Source organism: Drosophila guanche, unplaced genomic scaffold, assembly GCF_900245975.1.
Source record: "Drosophila guanche unplaced genomic scaffold, DGUA_6, whole genome shotgun sequence".
In the NCBI taxonomy this organism is placed as follows: domain Eukaryota; kingdom Metazoa; phylum Arthropoda; class Insecta; order Diptera; family Drosophilidae; genus Drosophila; species Drosophila guanche.
In genome coordinates, this window is record NW_022995743.1 from 2285454 (window position 1) to 2306548 (window position 21095).

Genomic DNA, 21095 nt, shown 5'->3' on the forward strand with positions numbered 1-21095 from the left:
TTTTAAATCTCACGCACTGTGCGAGATCGGGGCTGCTAACTCAGCTGCACCACTGTGTGCTGGTAGTGCTGCCAACTCCTCGTTATTTGTGTGATCGCACAGCTGTTTGCAATCGTTATCAGTGCACGCCCACGCAAAATCGATACTGACGTAACAGCAAGCAACCAACACCAGCCGCATTTCTGCACTTATTTCGCTGTAGTTTTTAGTTTACCTATTCCCATAAAACATTGCATAAAATGCTTAGGCTAAATATATTGCTCAGGAATGCCGTATCCACGAATTTACTGCGCAGCCAGACGACACGTTTGCTCCACGTTGGCGACGCAAATGTCTTGCCCAGCGAGGTGGACAAACAGTCAGCCGAATATAAGGTATAAACAATTAGCATATGTCAATCATTAAACTACAGTTTGCACTTTTCTTGTAGGACAATGCCAGCGAAATGGGCAAACTTGTCACGGAGCTGCGCAACCTCACCAGCCAAGTGCTAACAGGTGGCGGTCAAAAGGCCAACGACAGGCACACCTCACGCGGCAAGCTGTTGGCCAGGGAACGCATTAATCTACTGCTGGATAAGGGTTCTCCTTTCCTCGAACTTAGTGCGCTGGCTGGCCATGAACTGTACGGCGAGGAAGTGGTCAACTCGGGCGGCATAGTCACTGGCGTGGGTCGTGTCTGTGGGTAGGTCTTGAAATGAAATCTCTGATCAAATGACTTATGGTAACGTTTCTTTTAGCACTGAATGTGTTGTCGTGGCCAACGATGCCACTGTCAAGGGTGGCAGCTACTATCCCATCACTGTGAAGAAGCATTTGCGCGCCCAAGAGGTGGCCCAGGAGAACCGATTGCCGTGCATTTATCTTGTGGACTCGGGTGGTGCCAATCTGCCGCGCCAGGCTGAGGTCTTCCCTGACAAACTGCACTTTGGACGCATATTTTACAATCAGGCCATCATGTCCGGCCAAGGCATACCCCAAATTGCCGTTGTCATGGGTAGCTGCACAGCCGGAGGTGCGTATGTGCCAGCCATGGCGGACGAGAGCATAATTGTGAAGAAACAAGGAACCATTTTCCTGGCTGGTCCTCCGCTGGTGAAAGCTGCAACGGGTGAGGAGGTTTCCGCCGAAGATCTCGGCGGAGCGGATCTGCACTGCAAGACTTCGGGTGTCACCGATCACTATGCTGTCGACGACGAGCACGCACTGTATCTGGCCCGCCAGATAGTGAGCAATTTGAATCTGCCAGCCACAAACTCGTACAACGCTCAGCTGCTGCACTCCAGTCAAGCGAACTTCAGGGAGGGGAACGCCAGTGCTAATTCGACAGTCGAGGAGCCACGCTATGATCCCCGCGAGCTGTACGGCATTGTGGGACCCAATCTCACCAAGAGCTTCGATGTGCGCGAGGTAATTGCCCGCATTGTGGATGGCAGTCGCTTTACGGAGTTCAAGAAACTTTATGGCGAGACTTTGGTCTGTGGTTTCGCAAAGCTCTATGGCCAAACAGTCGGCATTGTCGGCAACAACGGTGTCCTCTTCTCGGAGAGCGCACTCAAGGGTGCACATTTCATTCAGCTGTGTTCACAGCGCAAGATTCCTTTGGTCTTTCTGCAGAATATCACAGGTGAGATCTCAGTTCAGGCACCAGTTTGACTTTTCCACTAACTAATCCTTTATTTTCCTAAGGTTTCATGGTTGGTCGCGATGCTGAGGCTCATGGCATAGCCAAGAATGGAGCCAAAATGGTGACAGCCGTTGCTTGTGCCAATGTGCCCAAGTTTACGGTGATAATTGGTGGTTCGTACGGCGCTGGCAACTACGGCATGTGTGGACGTGCCTACTCGCCGCGATTCCTTTACATGTGGCCCAACTCTCGCATCTCTGTGATGGGCGGGGCACAGGCAGCTAATGTGTTGGCACAAATCACTCAGGATCAGCGCAAGCGTGCAGGCAAAGAGTTTACCGAGGAGGAGGCACAGAAGCTTAAGGCGCCCATTGTGGAAATGTTCGAGGCGGAGGGATCGCCGTACTACAGCACAGCTCGCCTGTGGGATGATGGCATAATAGATCCGGCCAATACACGCCAAGTGCTGGGCCTCAGCCTGAAGGCAGCACTCAACAATGCTGGCCATGACACCAAGTTTGGAGTTTTCCGCATGTAAATTTGATTTGCATGCGAAAGTAATTGAAGGAACCGGAAATTGTGCATTTATTGACATTGAATGTCCTGCCACTATATTGAAACTGTTGCATTTATTAGTGTTAAGTGAACTGTTGTTGTTTTTTATGTAAATGTCCATTGCGTATCTATCTAAAAACAATTATTTTTAAATAAAACGTACTGCAAAATGAAAGATTGCTTGTTGCCAGCAAGCTGCTGCGAAAGGTTAATAGCGTCACATGTTCGTACCTTTAAAAAGGAACCTTTTTTGCACACAATCCAATAAGAAAAAATCAGGAAAACTTGCTAATCTTGTGGAGAATTTATTCATCAATCTCATAAAATTATAGTTTCAGGGATGAGAGTCTAAGCTGGCTAGTAATATTAAATAGAATATCAAAATCGAGCAAAATGATTTAGTCGATGCGGTATATTTTTACAACGAGAGGGTAAATTCCGGTATATTTTTGAGTGCCTGCGGTACTTTTCGACGATAAATGCGCGGTCACACTGTCACACTAACGCTTTGAAATCGGGTTCGTCATACACAGAATTTTTTGCATTTCTAGTTAAAACAAAAGTCTAAATATAATTTAAGGAATCATCGAACAGTAGAACACTAAAAAAAGTTAATAAGTATAAAGGTGAGTGGACCATTTGCCGAAACCAAGTGTAACTCTGTGTGTGGGCTTGGCTTCATCTTTGTGCTGGTGTGTGTGTGTGCGTGGTAAATGTTGCGGCTCTTTTGCCTGTTTTTTTGCACAAATCGAAGAAAAAAATGAAAAATGGCAAAATCTAGAAGTAGCGTAAGCAAAAAAGAAAGTTCATCGGCGAGTGGCGGAGTGTATGTGGCGATTTTAAAATAGCTTTGCCGAAAACTTCAAGTGCACTCTTGAGTCGGAGCCGCGTGCAAGAAAGGGGAAAAAATATCTGTACATTGTGGAAGAGAATCTGGTGCATCGGTGTGCGTGTGTGTTGTATATTTAAATGTCGCCTGCTGCTGTTGGTTGCCGCTGCTGTTCCCGGTTCCCTGTTCCCTGCTCCCTCCTCCAAAAATAAAATTTTTTCGTGAGTGCGGCGTCCTTGCATGTGTGCGTGTGTCTGTTTGTGTGTGCCTGCTGCTGCTGCCTGCTGCTGCTGCCTGCTGCTGCTGCCTGCTGCTGCTGCCTGCTGCTGCCTGCTGCTGCTGCCTGCTGCTGCTTCTGCTTCTGCTTACTTGCAACAGCGTCAGTAGAGGCCGCAAAAAATTCCAATGCAGACAGCGGCTAATCTGCTTCGCCACTTTTCCCAACCCGCCCTGCCCTTACCAAAGAGGAAACCATATTTTTCTATGCTCATTCAGGTTTCAGGTGTTGATTGTGTTTTCCGCTTTGGCTTCCAATTCCATGACGTCATTGCATGTGTCAACCTCTTATATGGTCTATCTGTCAAGCCCCCGCAGACATTAAGTGGCAGACGTTAGTGTTTGTGTGTTGCGTGTGGGTCCAGTTACCAACATTTATTCGATTCTTTTAGATTGTGTTACTATTTTTATTGGATAAATTAAAACTGTCGAGCGACCCCGACGACGCCGACGCAGCTCCCTGCTTGTGTGCTCTTCTTGCATACTTCTCGGTTTCCACTTTGGTTTCTCCGCTTACACGCACACACACACACAGGCACACTCGTCTCGTGTCTGTGGCTGTGTCTTCAGGCGCTTTTCGCATATTTATTTTCTGTTTTTGACACACTTCCACACACTCGTTCTGCCCCCGGGCGGAGACTGTCTTCATATTATGAATATGAATGTGGAGGATTAGCGAGTATGAACGAGCATATGATAAGTTGTTTCATATTCCATTCCCCTGTGAAAAGTGGTTTACATTTTATGGCTCTCCTATTCGGCGCTTGTTCTGCCTAATTGGCGCGGAAACAACTTCCGCTGCAGCGCCCCACCAGCAGCAGCATCAGCAGCAGCAGCTCGCCCACACCCATTCATTCATCGTAACCGCCATGGCATCGACAGCCATAACAAAGCACAATCCCCAACTTGTTGTATTTGGGGCATGGCATGGCTATTGTGGCTGCCTGCTGCTGCTTCTGCTGGGGCGCACTTAAATCAATAAACTAGGAACAAATCGCTCGCATTTGAATTGAAGTTCCGCCCTTTCGGGTCAATGCACTTGAGGCACACACACACACACACAGGCAAAAGGTAGCGTGGAAACTCTCCCCAACGCACACACACACACACGAGTTGGATATTTATAGGCTGGCTCCCAAATGCCGGCTAATTCTTTATCAGCTTCGTTGCCTTGTTGTGGCCCACGTTTCTATGTTAGCCTGTTGGCCAAGTTGACATTGATAATGCCAATGACGAAGAGCGACTGACGGGACAGACGAACAAACCGCCAGATAGGCAGCCAGTCAGACCCAGCCCATGAGTAATCTTCATCTCCAAGAAAGCAGTGACTGAGACGTCAGCATCGCCGCAACGCGACGCAGGCAGCGAAGCGTTGACAACGCAGCTCCGTCGCCTCAGACCCCAGACCCCGGTATGAGGGCCCAGCCACAGTGCAAGTTCATTGTTCGCGCGCTCCAGTGCTGCTTGCTGCTTGCTGCCCGCCTCTGAGCGTTCTTGTTTCCCATTTCTCCTGATTGCATTTCATGTTCGCTGGCGTAAGTTTTTGAGAGTCGAAAGAGAATCAGCCAAAGAGTGTAATGCCTTCTTAATCGCAAAATAATTTTAATAATAGAAGTTCAAAGAGAAAGAGCAGCTAGAGCTAATTATTTGATTCGATTTAGAGCCGGAAGATACAGATACTTAAGCAGGAGCAAGTGCGCCACTTAGACTGACATTTATGCGCTCATGAGGTTTGAAGAGTGACGGGAATGGACTGCAAAATGCATGACTTGTTGGAGATTGTTGATAAGAAGCTGAATCTGACAAGGCAGAGAAAATATCATTTGTTTTTTCACATCAGAGGAGGCAAAGTTAAAACAGTTCAAAGTTAGTCAATCATTGAATTTGAGAGAGTCAACTTTAAGGGAGAGAAAATGCGTGTAAATGTGTGTAAATTTCAACTTAAATTGAGACAAAAGTGATTCCGGGAAATGCAATAATTGGTATTCGTAGCAGAGAAAAAGAGAGTCCGAACTTCAGTCTAATAAACTGACCAAACAACTTTCATATCTTTTCATACAAGAAACACAAATTCTACAAATTCAAGCGGCGAGTGTGGTGCAACGGTAAACATTTGCTGGCTAGTCCACTGGCAGATCATTATCGTGATCTTGATATTGAACACGCACATGGGCAACGCTTGAATGCATCGGCTGAGCCAAAACAATTATTAGCCAGCGCGCGGTAATTAAAAGTTGTGCCGCCTGCCTACACCTACACCCACACACAGAGACCCCCAGCACGGAGCTACCTTGGGGCAATTGATGGATTTATGCCTTATTTGCAGAGCTCATGGAACATTAAGTAACTTATTTGTGATCTTTATTTCTTTGCAGTACCGCTCAATAAGACTTAGCAACAACAAGAATAAGAACAACAACTAAGCAGAATGGCTGTTAACGTTTACTCCACAAATGTGACATCAGAGAACCTTTCGCGGCATGACATGCTTTCCTGGGTTAACGATTGCCTGCAATCGCAATTCTCCAAAATCGAAGAGCTCTGCACGGGTAAGTGGCTCGGATGAAGTCATCATCTATATATTAATTACACAATTATAACCATTTTTAGGCGCCGCATATTGTCAATTCATGGACATGCTGTTCCCCAATTCAGTGCCCGTGAAGCGTGTCAAATTCCGCACTAATTTGGAGCACGAATATATACAGAACTTTAAGATACTGCAAGCTGCCTTCAAAAAGATGTCCGTGGATAAGGTAGGGGATCGAGAGTGATTTTAGTTGCACATCTTTGAAAGTTTCTTTTGATTTGTTCAATGCACAACCGTACACACGACACCTTCGCGCACTCTTCTTTGCGGAGAGCAGTGTGGGAAAACGGACAATTATTGACAGTGTCAGTCGCCCATAACAGAGCTTTAACAGAGCCCAAATTTTCAATGTTATGCGCGGCTTACAGCTGTAACACTACTTGAATGTCGTAACTAACTCCAATTATCCGTTTCAAAATATCAAACAAAAACCTCCTCAAACAACAGATCATACCAGTTGATAAACTTGTGAAGGGACGATTTCAAGATAATTTCGAGTTTTTGCAATGGTTCAAAAAGTTTTTCGATGCCAATTACGATGGACGCGAATATGAGCCATTGGCTCAGCGCGGCGGCATCAAAATGGGCAGCGGCAAGGGACCGGGCGGCAACAGCAATGGCGGCAGCGGTGTGGGCAGCGTCCACAGTGATATACACACGATGCATCGACGGAGAATACAGGCGCCACAATCCAATCGCCTGTCACCCAGCGTACCCGCGCATCAAACGGGTAGGGGACATGTGTGTGTGTGTGTGTGTGTGTGAAGCAACGCATTTCTTTTTGTGTGTTGGTCGTGGACTATATCTACTTAATTGTTAATCGTAACGATGCGAACGTGAAGCACGTGAAGCGACCACCGGCCACACGATCATTGGGATCCGCACCAATCAACAACCAACCCAAACCCACCTGACCACCCGCACTCACCCAACGCACACGCACAAGCAGACACACATTCCAGCACCCAAAAAACACACTCGAATTCCAATTGGATGAACTGTTGTTGTCCTACATACACTACTCCCACATAAATCCTCACTATAATCCCAGTAATCCCTCCCCCAACATAACTCGTAACATTGCGGTAGGAGGAAAGTCCAAATTTGGCTTGCCAAATGATGAACAACATTTGTTACCGTCTGTCTCTGTCTCTCTCTCTCCCTATGTGTATTGTCCAGGTCATGGTGAAATTACTAAGAAGAAGACGTCTTTTCGGAGACCACAACCCTTTCGAGCGCTTGTCTTTTTGAGCGTGGTGAATAAGTTAGTGGTCCTCCTCAACTTGTTAGCAATTTCACCATGGTCCAGGTTATTCGATTGCTTGGTGTACCATTTGTGTGTCCACCCCCCATGTTCCCTTTACTAGCATTTGGGTATTGTTTTTGTCCACCAGCACACACTCTCTCTCACCGCTCTCTTTTTGCATATTTCTTACACATTTTATTTTTAGATAATACCCATTGACAAATTGATAAAGGGTCGCTTCCAAGATAATTTCGAGTTTTTGCAATGGTTCAAAAAGTTCTTCGATGCTAATTACGATGGCAAGGACTATGATGCCAGCGTAGTGCGCGAGGGTGCGCCCATGGGCTTCGGTTCGGGTGCAGTGAAATCCCTGCCCGGCACGGGCGGCGGCGGCGTGGCGAGCTCTTACAGGCGTACACCAGCGACAGCAGCGCGCCCAACAACGACAGCAACAGCAAAGCCCAGTATGTTGGTTTTTGGTTTGGTTTTCCCTCTTTACATTCTTAGCCACACCCCCCCACAGATGGTCAAACAGTTTGTACATACTTTCGATCATACTTTATATCATTCCCTATCGCCTCTCATTTACTCCTTGATCTCCCGTAGTTTAACCAAACTTGAATGCACATCTCCAAAGTGATTCCAAACGAAAAACACAAACACACACATCACAAAACCATAGAGAACGTGCTTCACGTTTGTTAAGTTAGTCAGAAAAAAAAGAAATACGTTGCCTGCCCACGTGTTTTGTTGTTGGTTCTTTAAGCCTTTGTTGTTTTTTAAATATTAATTTGAATTTTGTTATCGCCCATTTAAGCAGTCTCCAAGGTGCTGCCGCGCACGAGCAGCGCAGTGACGCACAGCAGAGTGGCCACAGCCACCAATATTACAGGGACAGTGAAGAAGAATGATGCAAACCATGCTGTAAATACACAGCAAATCGATGAGCTGTCCAATCAGGTAAGAACCAAAATACTGAACAACATATTTCACATCATAATTTATGGTTTACTTTAGGTCATGGACATGCGCCTAAATCTGGAAGGTTTGGAGAAGGAGCGCGACTTTTATTTCTCAAAATTGCGCGACATTGAAATACTGTAAGACCCAGCACACATCTCTCTGTGAGCACTCTTCTAACCTGCTAATCCTTGTCTTACAGTTGCCAGGAGGCCGAGGAGGGTGAGACCACTCCGTTGGTGCAAAAGATTTTGGACATACTCTATGCGACTGAGGTAGGAGCTACCGCAGCATTGTTACCCAGTAAGTTTTAATGTTCTTCTTTTTTTGCGTGTACGTTTGCCCTTCTAGGATGGTTTTGCGCCCCCAGACGATGCACCACCAGAAGAAGAGGAGTATTAGGAGTAACATATACGAAAAAAAGAAGAAAAAAGAAAACAACCAGCCCACGACAACACCACAACTGCAACACTCTATGCAAAACATTTTCAAAACCCTCCAGCATGAGGATACACCAAGACAGACACAACACACGGCACGCACGCATTCGTGTTGTATGATAACCCCACAAGTAATTTCCACATAACAAGGATACCCCTCACCACGAATCGAACCAGCAGCAACTCCCCTGAACATTTTGCAAATTGTTCTTTATTATTTCGTTAGTATTTTGGATGTTGCTCTCGTGCTCAATTATCAAACGGAAACAGTGTTTACATTGGCAAGCGGTCGGTCGCGTTCCATCAGCTATTGCTTGGTCCTCGTAGCATTTGTATTTAGTAATTAAAATGTTGTTGTTTTTTTGGCAGAATAAACGTTAACTAAATTGTAAACGGACCACCTAATGGATGTGCTCCATGACACGGCACACTTGTTGTTCGAGCTAACAAAAGTTTAAATGTATTCGCTAGTTCAGCCTTCGATTCAGACTGTCTTCTCTTGTGTTTTTGCACACTTTACAAGCAAAATTTAAGTCATAATTTGTATACAATCCGTAGTTTCGCCCCCACTTTGATGGTTTTAAGTAATTGTATGTGAAAGATCAGATCTACTGAATCCAATTTGTACAATGTAATAATGTTTCCTCTAATTTCTCAAAAATTCATAACCAAAATTGGCTGCATAACATCATAAATACGAAATGAATCCTAGACCTTAAGTGATTCTTTGCTCTCAATTCATTTTAGTTCTATATTTATGTGTAGAACAAATTGAACAATGTTTAAAAGAAGAGTTTCAAAATAAAACACCCAAAAACATCTTTCTAATTTCTAAACAAAAAACCCACACACACACATGTTTCATTTATATTTTATATGATTTAAAACAAAAGAGACCAACTTTTTGCTTATCTCGCAACTGGTTGCAGGAGCCAACCCCCACTTGTTGGTTCTGTTTTCATCCATCAATCAATCAACCCTTCGCTCTTGGGATCGTTGTAAATATTTTGTTAATGCTTGTAAAATCATATATACATAAATATATACACGGACATACTCATTCGAGAGACGCGTGCATCACTGAAAGGCATTTATTAATCGCGTGTATAATTAATGTTCTATTATCAGAATAAAATCAATATGTTGCTTGATTCAAATAATGCATTTTCTCATTCTCAAATATATGACACGAAACTATTTAACAGCTGCCTGAATGTCCGGCTGCTTGTGTGTGCCGTCACAGAAGGGTCGATGGGTCGTCTGCTTGCAGTTGCACAGCCAATATTCGCCCGTCTTCTCCACCTTGAAGCGTATGGGCCTGGAAAAGAAAGGGAAACGTTTACACAGAACTCGTAGCAGAGTGTACACCAGCCTCACCTTTGCTTTATTTTTAGGAACTCATTCTTGTGCGTGCCATCGCATATGGGCTGCGATTTGGACTTTCCGCACAGGCACCAGGAGTAGGTTTTGTCTGTGTGTGGGGAGAGATCGGATCGAATGTTAAGTTGTGGTTATGTAAAACTTTTCAATGGATTGCTTTGCTTCGCTGCTGCTGTGTGGAACGTACCCTTGTCTAGGTGTATCTTGAATGGTCGCTTATCGAAGATGACACCATTCTCCTTCTGCAGCACAGCCGTGTGTTTGTCTTCGAGCAAGTTTTTGGGAATTGTTTTGACAGCGGCGGCGGTGGTGGCATCGCCCGACTTGGAGCTGGAGCTATAACAGACTTGCTGCGGTTGTACACAGATTAGTGGGTGTTTTAACGCAACTAAACACAAGTGACTAAGTTACCTTTAGCAGCCAGGGAGTGCGCAGGCTGCGTTTTAATATTATTGACATGTTTTCGGCTTTTTCTTATAAATTCCGCTGATTCTGGGTAATAGTGTTGTGCAGCGACTGCGACAAACATATGTTTAACCAGGGCTGGAATGTCAGATTATTGAAAGCTCAAGTCAGATCGGCGCTGCCACTCGTCACTTTTGGTATCACTGTCCAAGGTCGCTCCGTCCTCCCACTGTACTACACTACGATTTTCACAATTTCTAAATCTGTTTTCGGTGATAAGAAACTGTGTCTCAGCACTTGAACAGATATGATTATGATGCCTCTGAGCGAAGCAACTCAATACACGCGTCTCGATGTACCTGTTGGGTGGCACATTTCTTGGGTTCTTCCATTTGTGTTTGAAATTCGAGTAACCAAAACTTTACAGTCGTGAGATACTCAAGATAAGATGCCAAAGTGTGCCCACGTTTATCAAGCAGCCCCACAGCCCCAAGCGCTGATTAGCTTCCACAGACACAAAACACAGTATAATACACAAAATTGTATTTTGGAGAAGAAATACTTAGGTTAGATGTCTAGAACTCGTCGTTGAATGGATAATATTTGTGGCCGGACATGCCCGAGAAGGGCACTGTTCGCTGACCCGTGTGGTAGCCCTCCATGGCCCTGACATCCTCGGCACTCAGCTCAAAGTCAAAGACTTTAAAGTTCTCCTCTATGCGCGTCTTGTTGGAGGACTTGGGCAGTGGCACGACACCGATTTGAATGAGATATCGCAGGCAGATCTGGGCAGTGCTGCGTCCGTACTTCTTGGCCAGCTGCTGGGCCTGCTCATCGTAGATGAACGCGGGCCACTGGCGTGCGGGCTGGGGACGTGCCAGCGGGCAGTAGGCGCAGATCACCAGACCGTGCTGCTTGGCATGCTCGCGCAGCTTCTGCTGCTGGAAGCCCGGATGACACTCCACCTGGTTGACCACCGGCTTGATGCGGCAGTTGGCCAGCACGCGCTCCGTTTGTGCGGCATTGAAGTTGGACAGACCGATGCCGCGGGCCAGGCCCAGATCCACCAGCTTCTCCATCTCCCGCCAGGTGTCCAGATAGTCGACGTCCGTCAGCTCCAGGGTGCCGTGGACATTGCTGTCGTTGTGGAACTTCTGGCCAATGGGCAGATGCATCAAGTACAGATCGATGTACTCCAGCCCGAGGTTGCTCAGGCTCAGCCTGAAGGCGCGCTCCACCAGCTCGGGATCGTGGTGAATGCCGCCCAGTTTCGTGGTGATAAATATCTCCTCCCGCTTGATCACACCCTCCGCAATCTTCTCCCGCACCGCCTGGCCCACCTCCTGCTCGTTCTCGTAGACGAACGCCGTGTCGATGTGCCGGTAGCCAGTGTCAATGGCATTCTTGGTCGATTGGTAGGCCTCCGACTCGAATGACTTCCAGGTGCCCAAACCGAGGACGGGCATTTCCTGGCCATTGCTCAGTTTGATTTTCGGCGCGAGATTTGTCATTTTGTCGATAATTGGTTACTCGATTGCGACGCGACCACAGGCTATTACGAGTATGCTTTGCTTTTTTATACCAGATTATGGACAGAGCAATCTGTTCCAGCACGTTGCAGGTGTAGCGGGCAAATGGTGCCTCGCTCGGCCGGTTTCGGTAGCTTGGTCACCGACAGCGCCGAGCAGCTGCTGTGTCATGCTGATGACGTCACGGCCGGACACGTCACAGTTATTCCCCACCAGTTGCAAATGAGAGAGCACAGCTGGAAAGCTCTCTAAAAGCTCTTTTTGCGCGCTCATTTGGAAATTTTGTCGTTGACAATGCAATACTTTCCAGCACTATTGATTTTTCGAATCAGTGCTGAAAGTGCTGGAAAACGTATTTTTTTGGTCGCTAACACATAAATCTTTATTTGAATATTTTTAGTTTAAAGTTTAAAATGTTAGACATTCAAAGATACATGCTGGTTTTACTCTTAGGGATTGCCTTTTAAAACATTTAGCTTGCTTTGCATAAATCTCACCGGGGTGTACTCGTATATAGTTATTTATATTCTGTTTAATATGGTTAAATATCTCGGGTCCAATTTACTATATATGTATTTGCTATGATCAACTTAGTTGTCTGCCCGTGAGGACTGCAACATAAATTGTTTGTTTTTTTTTGGTGTTTGCTTCTTACTGTGAGCTCCACAAAGGGAAGCTTCTATTTATTACTCTCTTTCTTCTATTACCTACTAGAGATTTAGTCCTCTATTGCATATAATGGTAATTATTTGCTTTGTTTTGGTGTTTGATTCTTACTGTGAGACCTTCCACATTCTCTTCCAGATCTTCTTGTGGTTTATTCTATAGACATGTAGACACTGATTTGAACATTGTGTACAGTTGTTCCTATTTGTTAGTTAAGTAAATTTGAGATTGTTTTGCGTTAGCCATGTACTAGACACTGATTTAGCTGTTTATTTGCTGTCTTGGTGTTTGATTCTTACTTTTGAGCTCCATCGAAATGAGGAGACTTTCTTTATTATAAACTATTTATGTGGTCTGCAAAGAGACTTATCCATATATATATTTTCTATGTAAGTAAATTGGAGATTGTAATGCGCTAGCCATGTAGACACGACACTGATTCGGAGACATCTTACTATTTCCTATAAAACTGCGATTGAACATTTTAGTTGTGTATTTTCTGTACGTTTAGTTAGAACTCTTTCATACGGAGGTATATAAGTATAGCCTGAATATATCGCTAGATTTACCCGATTTAAGTTAAGGTTTATGCAAAGTGCTTTGGTTATTTTTCTTTAAAAGTAAAAGTAGAGAAAAGTTCACTGGATTTTTGTGTTGTTTTGTTTTGTTTTGTTTTGAGATTGTCAAATCGAATCACAAGTTAAAATTTGGAATTTTCTTGTTTTGCTAAGAGTATATATATATATAGATATATATCGGCATTATTGAACAACAACGATTGTGTATTGCTGCCAACAGTTTTGATACATTTCAAAACCTTTGTTTCTTATCGCTATAGAAACTAGTGTTAGTGTTATTCCATCTACAAATGTGTCTTTATATATGCTAGAAGATTTACTGGGTTAACTTGTTGCTGAATGCCTCCGGTTGTGGCACACATTGTGTAGATAAAGTAATTAAAAGGCGTTTAAACTCTGTTCTTTTTTGTTGTCACGTACTACAAAAATTGGTGTTGCGTTGCATGTAAAATCAATTCGAAATGTATACAAATTTGTAAGTTATTAACTTAACATTTCCACTGTCTATATTTATGTATAAAAGTTTCATTGAAAATTCGATTGGCTGTTTGCTATTGGGGAGAGAGAAACCACTGGATACTGCTGATGCCATGGATTTATGCAAAAAGAAGGACTAATATTTTTTATAGTACACCTACACGACATATAATCCTATGCATCATGGTCAAAGTTATGGCTACAATATGTATAAGTTTTTGTTTTTGTGGTAGGTTAAGTGTTATATCGTTGTTTGAGAGACCTTTACTTGGGAGAGGAGTTGGAGTTTATATTTTACGGCTACTACATTGCTAGGATTAACTAACGAGAACTTACCCAGCCTATCTTTGGGGCAACTGCTCACATTTCGAGTAAGTTCATTTACTTTCAATCTATATACAAATGTGAATCGATTCATTTTACGACTATACAACTAATTACTACAGCTAGTAAGGTCCCTCTCCAGTGTTATTTATTTTTAATGCATTTTCTACATGCAAATTGTTTCACAAATCACGCAATTTTGTACAAAAATAAAACAATGAAGTGTTGCTTGGTGTTCTTTAAATAAATATGTATTAATAAAGGTGGTGTGACAGTTCATTCACTTTACGCTTTGAATGGAGGAATAAACTGAATGAAATCGAAAGTTCGGTAATTGGAAATCAAATGACTTATGCACTACGTAGCTTAAATGTTAATAACTAGCTTCCACTAGACTGTTTAATAGTTTTTAGTTTAGGGTTTAAAAAAATAGATTCTGCTGCCACGCCACTTTGCTCTGCATCCATTCGTTTGTATGTCTATACAAAATACTTTTTGGAGTAGGTTACAACAGATGTAAATGTAGATAAACATATGTAGATATAGTTACACAGTAGATGTACGTAGAAAAAGTTTTGGTAGGAAATTATGCAGTTTTCGTGCTGTTTGTTTTACTTTTGATGTCGTCTCCTCCTAAATGTTTAGTATCACACTCGTCCATTGTTTTGTTTTTGTATTCACTATGTATGTAGTTATGCATGTAGTTATGTATGTATGTAAGTTGCTTCCTCATTCTGGGCTGCGTTTCGGCATTGGTTTCCTGCGGCGCCTGTCAAATTTTTCGTTTTTGTACTAAAGCAAAAAAAGTTCTTTTGCATTTTCGTGTGTTAGGTTTCAGTTCATTTTGAAAGTTGGAGTTAGAGTACGTCCATGATTAAGTGGGTCATAAATACTCTCTACTTAGCTTAAGGCTAATGCGAATGCGAATGCGAATGCAAATAGAAGTTTTTGCTGGGCAGCTAAGCTCGTATCTGTGCAGCTAATTTGCAGCTTTGATTAAACACTTAACACACATACTTATAGGGGGTTAGACACTTAAGTACTCGCTGGCTACGAGGAGCTGCTGCTTAGAGCTTCCTGGTGGGCTCCACCTTCTGGGACATGGCCGTCAGCACGCGCTGATTGTCAATCACTCGAAAGCTGCTGATGTACGAGCGTACCTCGCCCTCGCTCTTGGGTGAAGGCGGTTCCAAACCTGCCACAGGCAAAATAATTGTTAAATCAATATCACAAATAGTTGTGCAAATCCTACCCAAACTCCTGGAGCGACAGAAGCGTATGGTGCGCATCGTTTGTGCCATCATGTGCATCTTCTCAAAGTTCACCAGCCCGTCCAGGCTGGTCTTGTTGCCCTCGTGGGCAAACGTCATGTCCTTGAGCAGCAGCGGCATAAACGGTATCAGCGGCGGCTGTAGCTTGCCCACAAACACGCGATACGCGCGATGATTGCGACTGGGATCGATGAGCGCCTCAAACTCTTGGAAGATCTTCCTAAACTTCGAAGGAATCTTCTCCCAGGTTTGCTGCAGCCGCGACACGGCCATATTCGAGAGGCCCATGACGACAGCAAAGAAGGCGTTCAGATTTTGGTATTCCTTGCAACTAGGGAAGGGTTGGGTGTAAGTTATACCATTTGGTAGCGTTGCATTTGGTCACTTACTAGGCAGCCAGCTTGATAAACTTGCGTACGAGACCCACGCGTTTGCTCAGACTCGGCGTGGACACGAGCTCGGTGACAATCCAGTACTGAACCTCATTGAAGCGACGCAGAAAGACATCCAAATTGGCTGTGATCTGAGAGGGCAAAGAAAATTGATTAAATTCTGTGAGTTTACGAAAAGTTTGCCATAGTTTTCGCTTGCGAACATCTTAAATTACTTCCGAGTGAGGCGCCAACTTGTGGCCAAACTCAATTTGCAAAAACAGATGACAAATGGCAAACAGTTTTGTGGCCACGTCTCTCACACTCCCCCTCTGGGCTGGCTAATTACCCAAACGAGACTTTACAGACTTTTGGGGCAAGTTTAGCTGCCACTTGGGCACTCCTCCCCCCACACTCACCTTGCCAAAGTGATGCCGTCCAAAGGTGTGATAGAGCAATTCATATTCATGCACAGCATAGAACAGATCCCACTCGAAGAGTGTGATGTGATAGGCCAGCTCCTTGGTGCTTAGTATCTCCAAATCGATGTCTACACCCTCTGTGGGGCACTCCTGCTCCTGCAGTTGTGTCTGCAAAGGGAAGGAGCCAGCAAATAGAGAAACCCAGACAGCCAGTAGTTCTTCCTCCTGCTGCTCTTACCAACGCATCCAAATGATCCTTGACGGAGACAAACAGTCGACCGTTGAGCGAGAGGCCAGTGGGTATGCTGACATCGTTATCCTTAAACACAGAGCGCTCCCCGTTCGACTTGACTTCCACTAGGCACAGGTCCTCAGGGCCACGATTCAGCTGCAGCTTGTCAGCGGCACAGGCTTTGATGAGCTCCGCTGTGGTGTGCATGGGAAAGCGCAGGGTGCAGTAGGTGTGATCGGCACAATAGACGCGGAAGATGACTGCAGCAAAAGGGAAACAATTAGGGAACAAATTGGCAAACAAATCAATCCAAATACTCACTATCATCATCCGGTCGTATGACCGTCTTTGAGGGCGTTGCATTGCCGCTGAACAAACAAATTGGTTGACCATTTGGCGGCAATTTCCACTTTTGTCCCGCATTCTGATTGCGATCCTCCTGATAGCGTGCCATTTGTGTGAGCACATTGTGCACGATGCTCGTCTCCTCATTGAGATCCGGATCTGCTTCCACTTCGGCTGCGAGATCCTCAATGAAATCACACACACTGGGCTCCTCGAAGGCCGCATGCCGCACGGCCATGACCCACTTTTGCATGAACTGTATGACGCGCTTCTTAAAGTTGACAATATACTCACGATCCTCGGGTGTTTGCGCATCCTCATGGGTATCGCAATGAAAGGTGCACAGCGGTTAAGGCGTGAAACCAATTTTGTTTGGCAGCTTTAAGATTTGGTATTGGAATTGGATTGGGGTTGCTCAATCTTCTGTCTGTCTGTCTGTCTGGGTTCGTTCCTGTTGCTGTTTTGCCCTTCCTTTTCCCATTGTTTCCCCATGTTTCTGCTTATTAAACACATCACGTATTCCAATGCAGATTGTGGGATTAGTTTCAGGCATCATTGGGCACAACTCTCCACCAACCCAATCTTGAGTGCCCATCCCCGACAAAGTCATCAGTTCATTGCGGCTTTTGTTTCGACTCGGACTGGACGGAAGGAAGTGTGTTGCTTGTTAGCACTGGGCGGGGCGTTGCTGTTCGGGGTCATGTGTGGGGCTTGCGTGCTGCCAACACTTAAACTGTCGCCGGGCCCCAAAAGGGGGAAGGCATTTTGCCTTCAACCTGGTTTGACCCCAACACACTGCAACCCAAAAAGAGCGGGGCCTAAGCTTGGGTACGTGGCTGGCATAAGGCAAGGGTTTTTGGGTACTCAAATTCCAGATTGTTTTTGCTTTGAAAAAGGATATTAATTGGCAAGTTCATCAACCAGCTGCACCACGGGCATGAATACAATATGCGTGAGCAGAAAGTCATCGAGGAAGGGATCCATGCCGCCAACAGACTGACCCAGTCGGGTCTCTAGCAGGTGCTCCAGCATCTTGGCCGGTGTGCCCGACATGACCGTGTATCTGCGAGCCATAAAACAACGAAATTGAAATTGAAATTCCACATTCCACTTTCAATTAAAATTTGATTAGACACTCACTTGAATGCTGAATGCTGTCCACGTTGCTTGGCCACACGCTCCAGCACTAAAACATCCTTGCCGTGCTCCTGCAACCTCAATGTATTGGCCTCCACATCGCGCAATATACGATTAAAGTGCTCCTTGTCCACGCGCAGCAAGTGGCAATTGTTCTCCTTGAGCACAATGGTAGCAGCTCTGGTGGGTGGACAACATTTAAAGGATTTTATATTCTATTTCTACACTCGAAAAGGCTGCCCAAAAGCGCATAAACTTTAGGCAAACTTTGAAAATGTCAACTTATTTTATTTAGTTTATATTTTATTTTATTCCACGTGCTGAAAGTATTTGAAATTCCATTTCACAGCAGACACTGGCGGAATTTGCATTTGGCATCTGCAGCAGTCAGTCAGGGTCAGGCAAACCGCAGGCATTGTTTGTTAATAATAATAATAAATAATAATAGTAACAACATATTTATAAATTCAACAGCTTCAATGAGTTCTTCCCCGTCTGATATTTATACAAGCAAAACTACAAAAGGAAACTGAACCGAACCCAAGCCCAAAACTCTTTCCTTTCCTTTTCCGTTTTCGTTTTTCCTTTCTGCTGCCAAAGTTTATAGAATTGCTTACAAATTGCCTCTGGGCTGTGCTAGGGCTAATATTTTGTTTCAATTTCCAATTGTTTGCTCTAAATGCCACACAATGCGCCACTGCCTTGGCCATTGTCCGTTCTTTGTGGCTTTGTGCACACAGAATTGTGAGAAAAACTCACAATGCATACGAAATGCATGAGCACGGAGACAACTTTCAGCTACTAACTCGAGAGACTTCAGCACTTGGAGGAAGGATAAACTTTCGGGCAGTGAGGGAGAGAGAGAGAGAGAGATTTCTTGTAAAGATCTGGTTGATTAGCTCTCACCTGGGTGCGTCGTTGATTAAAGCCAGTTTACCAAAATCATCGCCCGTCTTCAGTGTGGCCACCGTGCCCTTGCCGTGTATCACAACATCCACCGAACCTTTCAGCAGGATATACCAGGAGCGTCCCTCGTCGCCTTGATTGAACACTGTTGTTGTTGTTGTTGTTGTTGTTAAGGGATAAAAGTCTTTATTAGTACTTATCATTTTTTGTGTATATTTTGGGGTTTAATGGGAGACGGGACGGGGCCTCTTTATTGAGACATAATTAGTTGGAATTTAATTAAAAAGTTTGCGCTGGCCAAAAACTTTGGTTTTTGTCTCGAGAGTTTTGAATGCTGCGGTGATGGCTAGATTCTATAGATTTAGTTACTTACATATTGTGCCCGCTTGGGCATGTGCCTCGAACACGAATATCGATGAGAGTTCCCGCTTGATGCTGGTGGACAAGTGGGAGAGGGCGGCAATGTGCACGAGCTCCTCGAACACCAGCTCCAGTTCCTCCGGTGTGCGTTCGTGGGAGCTGCAAGAGAACATGTTTCCATGTGCTTAAAGTGTTTCTGTGTATTTCTGTGGCCTTTTCGCATCACTTACGGCTTGCGCAATATCATACGCAATGTGGCATCCGGTCCGCGTTGAAACAGCGCACTCAATGCCTCGCGTATGTGCTCGTTGGCTGCGTGTTGATCCTCTGCCTGGGGTATGCCGACCGCAGCTGCACCACCTTCCTCGTCCAGCCGGAATCGATACAGAAAGCACTTATCCTTGAATGGCTGCTCTTTGTTGACTGGCAACGAGTTATATTAATATGGTATGGAATAATATGACCGTCTGACCGTCTCTTACCATGTGTAAGTACACCTTCCTCGACGAGAGCCTGCCACATGCCCGCCGCTTGGGCGCGCGTATGGACAATTGGTGCGAGATTTACCAGCCAATCGACGAGCTCGGTGCCGGGTGCACACTTGCGTATTAGCTTGCCCGAAACCTAATTAGCATCATCTAAAAGTTAGTTGCTCTCTCTCTCTCTCTCTCTGACTTACTTTGCGATCCTTCAGACAGCTTGAATTGTCGGCGACGAGTAATGTGCGTAGAGCCCAGCCCATGCGGCTCATAGCCGGACTCGGTGTCTGCGATAAAAGTAGAGAGAAAATAATGAGCTAAAAGTAAACCAAGACTGCAGCCTGTTCTTCACATACAATTTGTCGCCTTAATTAAAGACAGCTTAAAGTTTCAGTTGTCAGGACAACAATTTTGTAGAAATCTTCGTTTGGAAAAGGAACATTTTCCCATTTAACAGCCTCATGAATAACGCATAAATAAATATATTCCCCTGACAGTTTGCTGGAGCAGCAAATTAACTCATTTGTCCGTCGTCAATGTTGGCAAAAATTATATATATAAAATATGTATGTGTGTGTGTGTGTGCCCCCTTCCCCACTTACCTCGGTTATGGGCAACGCTGGATTGGGATGGTCCGGGCTGAGTGGGCGCTTGGTGGGCGATGTGGCGGCTGCCGTTTGCTGTACGCTAGGACCAAAACCTATCCAAAGAGACGAACAGAAACCAACCCACACAGCAGGTTGATTTTAATTAATGTTTTTATAACGAATGTGTGTTGCCTGTTTGGCCAATGTTTAATGTCAGTCTAATATGTTTACTCAATCAGTTTCGATTTTGATGAGTTGAATTTTACTCTCCCTGCACGGCGTTTACGTACCGTTCTTCAATTTGCAATTGGTGAAAATGTCATTCATTAACTCTTTGTTTTTCTGCAATTAAAAAGGCAAAACAAAATGTTTAAATTCCAGTTGAAAACGTTGAGGGAAATTGTTGTTGTTGCTATGCTTTGGGTTTTGCTTTCTGCTTTCTTGTTTTGTTTGCAATGCCAAATTCCATTTACGTTGCTCATTTCGAATGCCTCCAGGCGTCGCTGCCGCTTCAAGACCGCGGAAGTGGCAGTGGAAGTGGCGCCAGCTGTTCGCTGCCCCAGCTGTTCCGTTGGCTGGCCATCATCGCTGTGACGTCTGTAGTTGAGCAGCACAACGCACAATGCTGCCTCATCGCTGGCCACAATCTGAGCGGACCAGCGCTGACGCTGCCGTCCAGCAGCTGACATGTGGCAACTTTCTTGCAGAACACTTTTGGCACTTGTTGTTATACACAAGCAGCACAAGCTGCTTTGTTTTGTGTACTGAGTCAAGCGTCATTCACTGACTCTCTTTGCTGAATTCTTATCACTCGCCAGGGCTGTCAGCGTGCCTCAATGTGGAGCCCCAACGTATTTGGTGGGTGCACAATGCGTGCTGTGAGGCTTGCTGGCAACTCTTCAGCTGATAAGCGGCAAACGCTGCCAATTAAACTCTCATTTGTTCACTTATCAAACAGCACAGACACAGCAGGGCCGTCGCAGTGGGGAGTGAACTCAGCGACTCAGGAAGGGGTTTGTTTCCCTTGAACCAGAACTCACATTAAAAACTGCTTAAAGCGCGTTTCGCCTGGCATTTGAAAGAGCAAAGAGCGGAACAGCTGCA

General features: G+C 45.0%; 5 protein-coding genes across 14 annotated transcripts in view; 2 read left to right on the forward strand and 3 right to left on the reverse strand.

Moving 5' to 3' along the window:
• The first annotated feature begins 128 nt into the window (after nucleotides 1-128).
• On the forward strand, nucleotides 129-2320 carry LOC117578444 (probable methylcrotonoyl-CoA carboxylase beta chain, mitochondrial). Its single transcript, XM_034263967.1, has 4 exons — nucleotides 129-374; nucleotides 431-684; nucleotides 740-1626; nucleotides 1689-2320. The coding sequence occupies exons 1-4, from the start codon at nucleotides 240-242 to the stop codon at nucleotides 2162-2164; spliced, it is 1752 nt and encodes a 583-aa protein (XP_034119858.1). The 5' UTR covers nucleotides 129-239; the 3' UTR covers nucleotides 2165-2320.
• A 344-nt stretch (nucleotides 2321-2664) lies between these two features.
• LOC117578458 (microtubule-associated protein RP/EB family member 1) lies at nucleotides 2665-9305 on the forward strand. 7 transcript variants are annotated; one of them, XM_034263982.1, is made up of 8 exons: nucleotides 2665-2807; nucleotides 5662-5835; nucleotides 5897-6042; nucleotides 6324-6606; nucleotides 7940-8082; nucleotides 8140-8222; nucleotides 8285-8385; nucleotides 8453-9305. In XM_034263982.1, the coding sequence occupies exons 2-8, from the start codon at nucleotides 5715-5717 to the stop codon at nucleotides 8482-8484; spliced, it is 909 nt and encodes a 302-aa protein (XP_034119873.1). In that variant the 5' UTR covers nucleotides 2665-2807; nucleotides 5662-5714; the 3' UTR covers nucleotides 8485-9305. The 7 variants fall into 7 exon arrangements, with proteins under 7 accessions (XP_034119873.1, XP_034119874.1, XP_034119877.1 ...); XM_034263983.1 differs by having other exon boundaries at nucleotides 7943-8082; XM_034263986.1 differs by lacking the exon at nucleotides 6324-6606 and adding an exon at nucleotides 7328-7586.
• Nucleotides 9306-9582: 277 nt separating this feature from the next.
• Nucleotides 9583-10432, reverse strand: LOC117578488 (CDGSH iron-sulfur domain-containing protein 3, mitochondrial). The gene is made up of 4 exons (XM_034264021.1): nucleotides 10314-10432; nucleotides 10090-10252; nucleotides 9900-9993; nucleotides 9583-9840 (listed from the first exon to the last, which is right to left on the reverse strand). The coding sequence occupies exons 1-4, from the start codon at nucleotides 10359-10361 to the stop codon at nucleotides 9717-9719; spliced, it is 429 nt and encodes a 142-aa protein (XP_034119912.1). The 5' UTR covers nucleotides 10362-10432; the 3' UTR covers nucleotides 9583-9716.
• A 396-nt stretch (nucleotides 10433-10828) lies between these two features.
• LOC117578455 (aldo-keto reductase family 1 member B1) lies at nucleotides 10829-11951 on the reverse strand. Its single transcript, XM_034263980.1, has one exon. The coding sequence runs from the start codon at nucleotides 11816-11818 to the stop codon at nucleotides 10883-10885; it is 936 nt and encodes a 311-aa protein (XP_034119871.1). The 5' UTR covers nucleotides 11819-11951; the 3' UTR covers nucleotides 10829-10882.
• Nucleotides 11952-12424: 473 nt separating this feature from the next.
• The window catches only part of LOC117578439 (rap guanine nucleotide exchange factor 4), a 39961-nt gene continuing 31290 nt past the window's right edge, over nucleotides 12425-21095 (reverse strand). For 3 of the 4 annotated variants that reach the window (XM_034263954.1, XM_034263958.1, XM_034263956.1), the window contains 15 exons: nucleotides 20282-20333; nucleotides 20007-20104; nucleotides 19605-19691; nucleotides 19408-19549; nucleotides 19156-19348; nucleotides 18939-19084; nucleotides 18566-18710; nucleotides 17663-17839; nucleotides 17424-17585; nucleotides 16499-16860; nucleotides 16184-16437; nucleotides 15943-16113; nucleotides 15542-15675; nucleotides 15134-15483; nucleotides 12425-15076 (listed from right to left, as the gene is read on the reverse strand). In XM_034263954.1, the coding sequence (XP_034119845.1) occupies nucleotides 14949-15076; nucleotides 15134-15483; nucleotides 15542-15675; nucleotides 15943-16113; nucleotides 16184-16437; nucleotides 16499-16860; nucleotides 17424-17585; nucleotides 17663-17839; nucleotides 18566-18710; nucleotides 18939-19084; nucleotides 19156-19348; nucleotides 19408-19549; nucleotides 19605-19691; nucleotides 20007-20104; nucleotides 20282-20333 (2601 nt within the window). In that variant the 3' untranslated portion in view covers nucleotides 12425-14948. Of the gene's footprint in view, nucleotides 15077-15133; nucleotides 15484-15541; nucleotides 15676-15942; nucleotides 16114-16183; nucleotides 16438-16498; nucleotides 16861-17423; nucleotides 17586-17662; nucleotides 17840-18565; nucleotides 18711-18938; nucleotides 19085-19155; nucleotides 19349-19407; nucleotides 19550-19604; nucleotides 19692-20006; nucleotides 20105-20281; nucleotides 20334-20464; nucleotides 20483-21095 lie in introns of those variants that run through there. The other variant, XM_034263955.1, reaches the window with a different exon arrangement.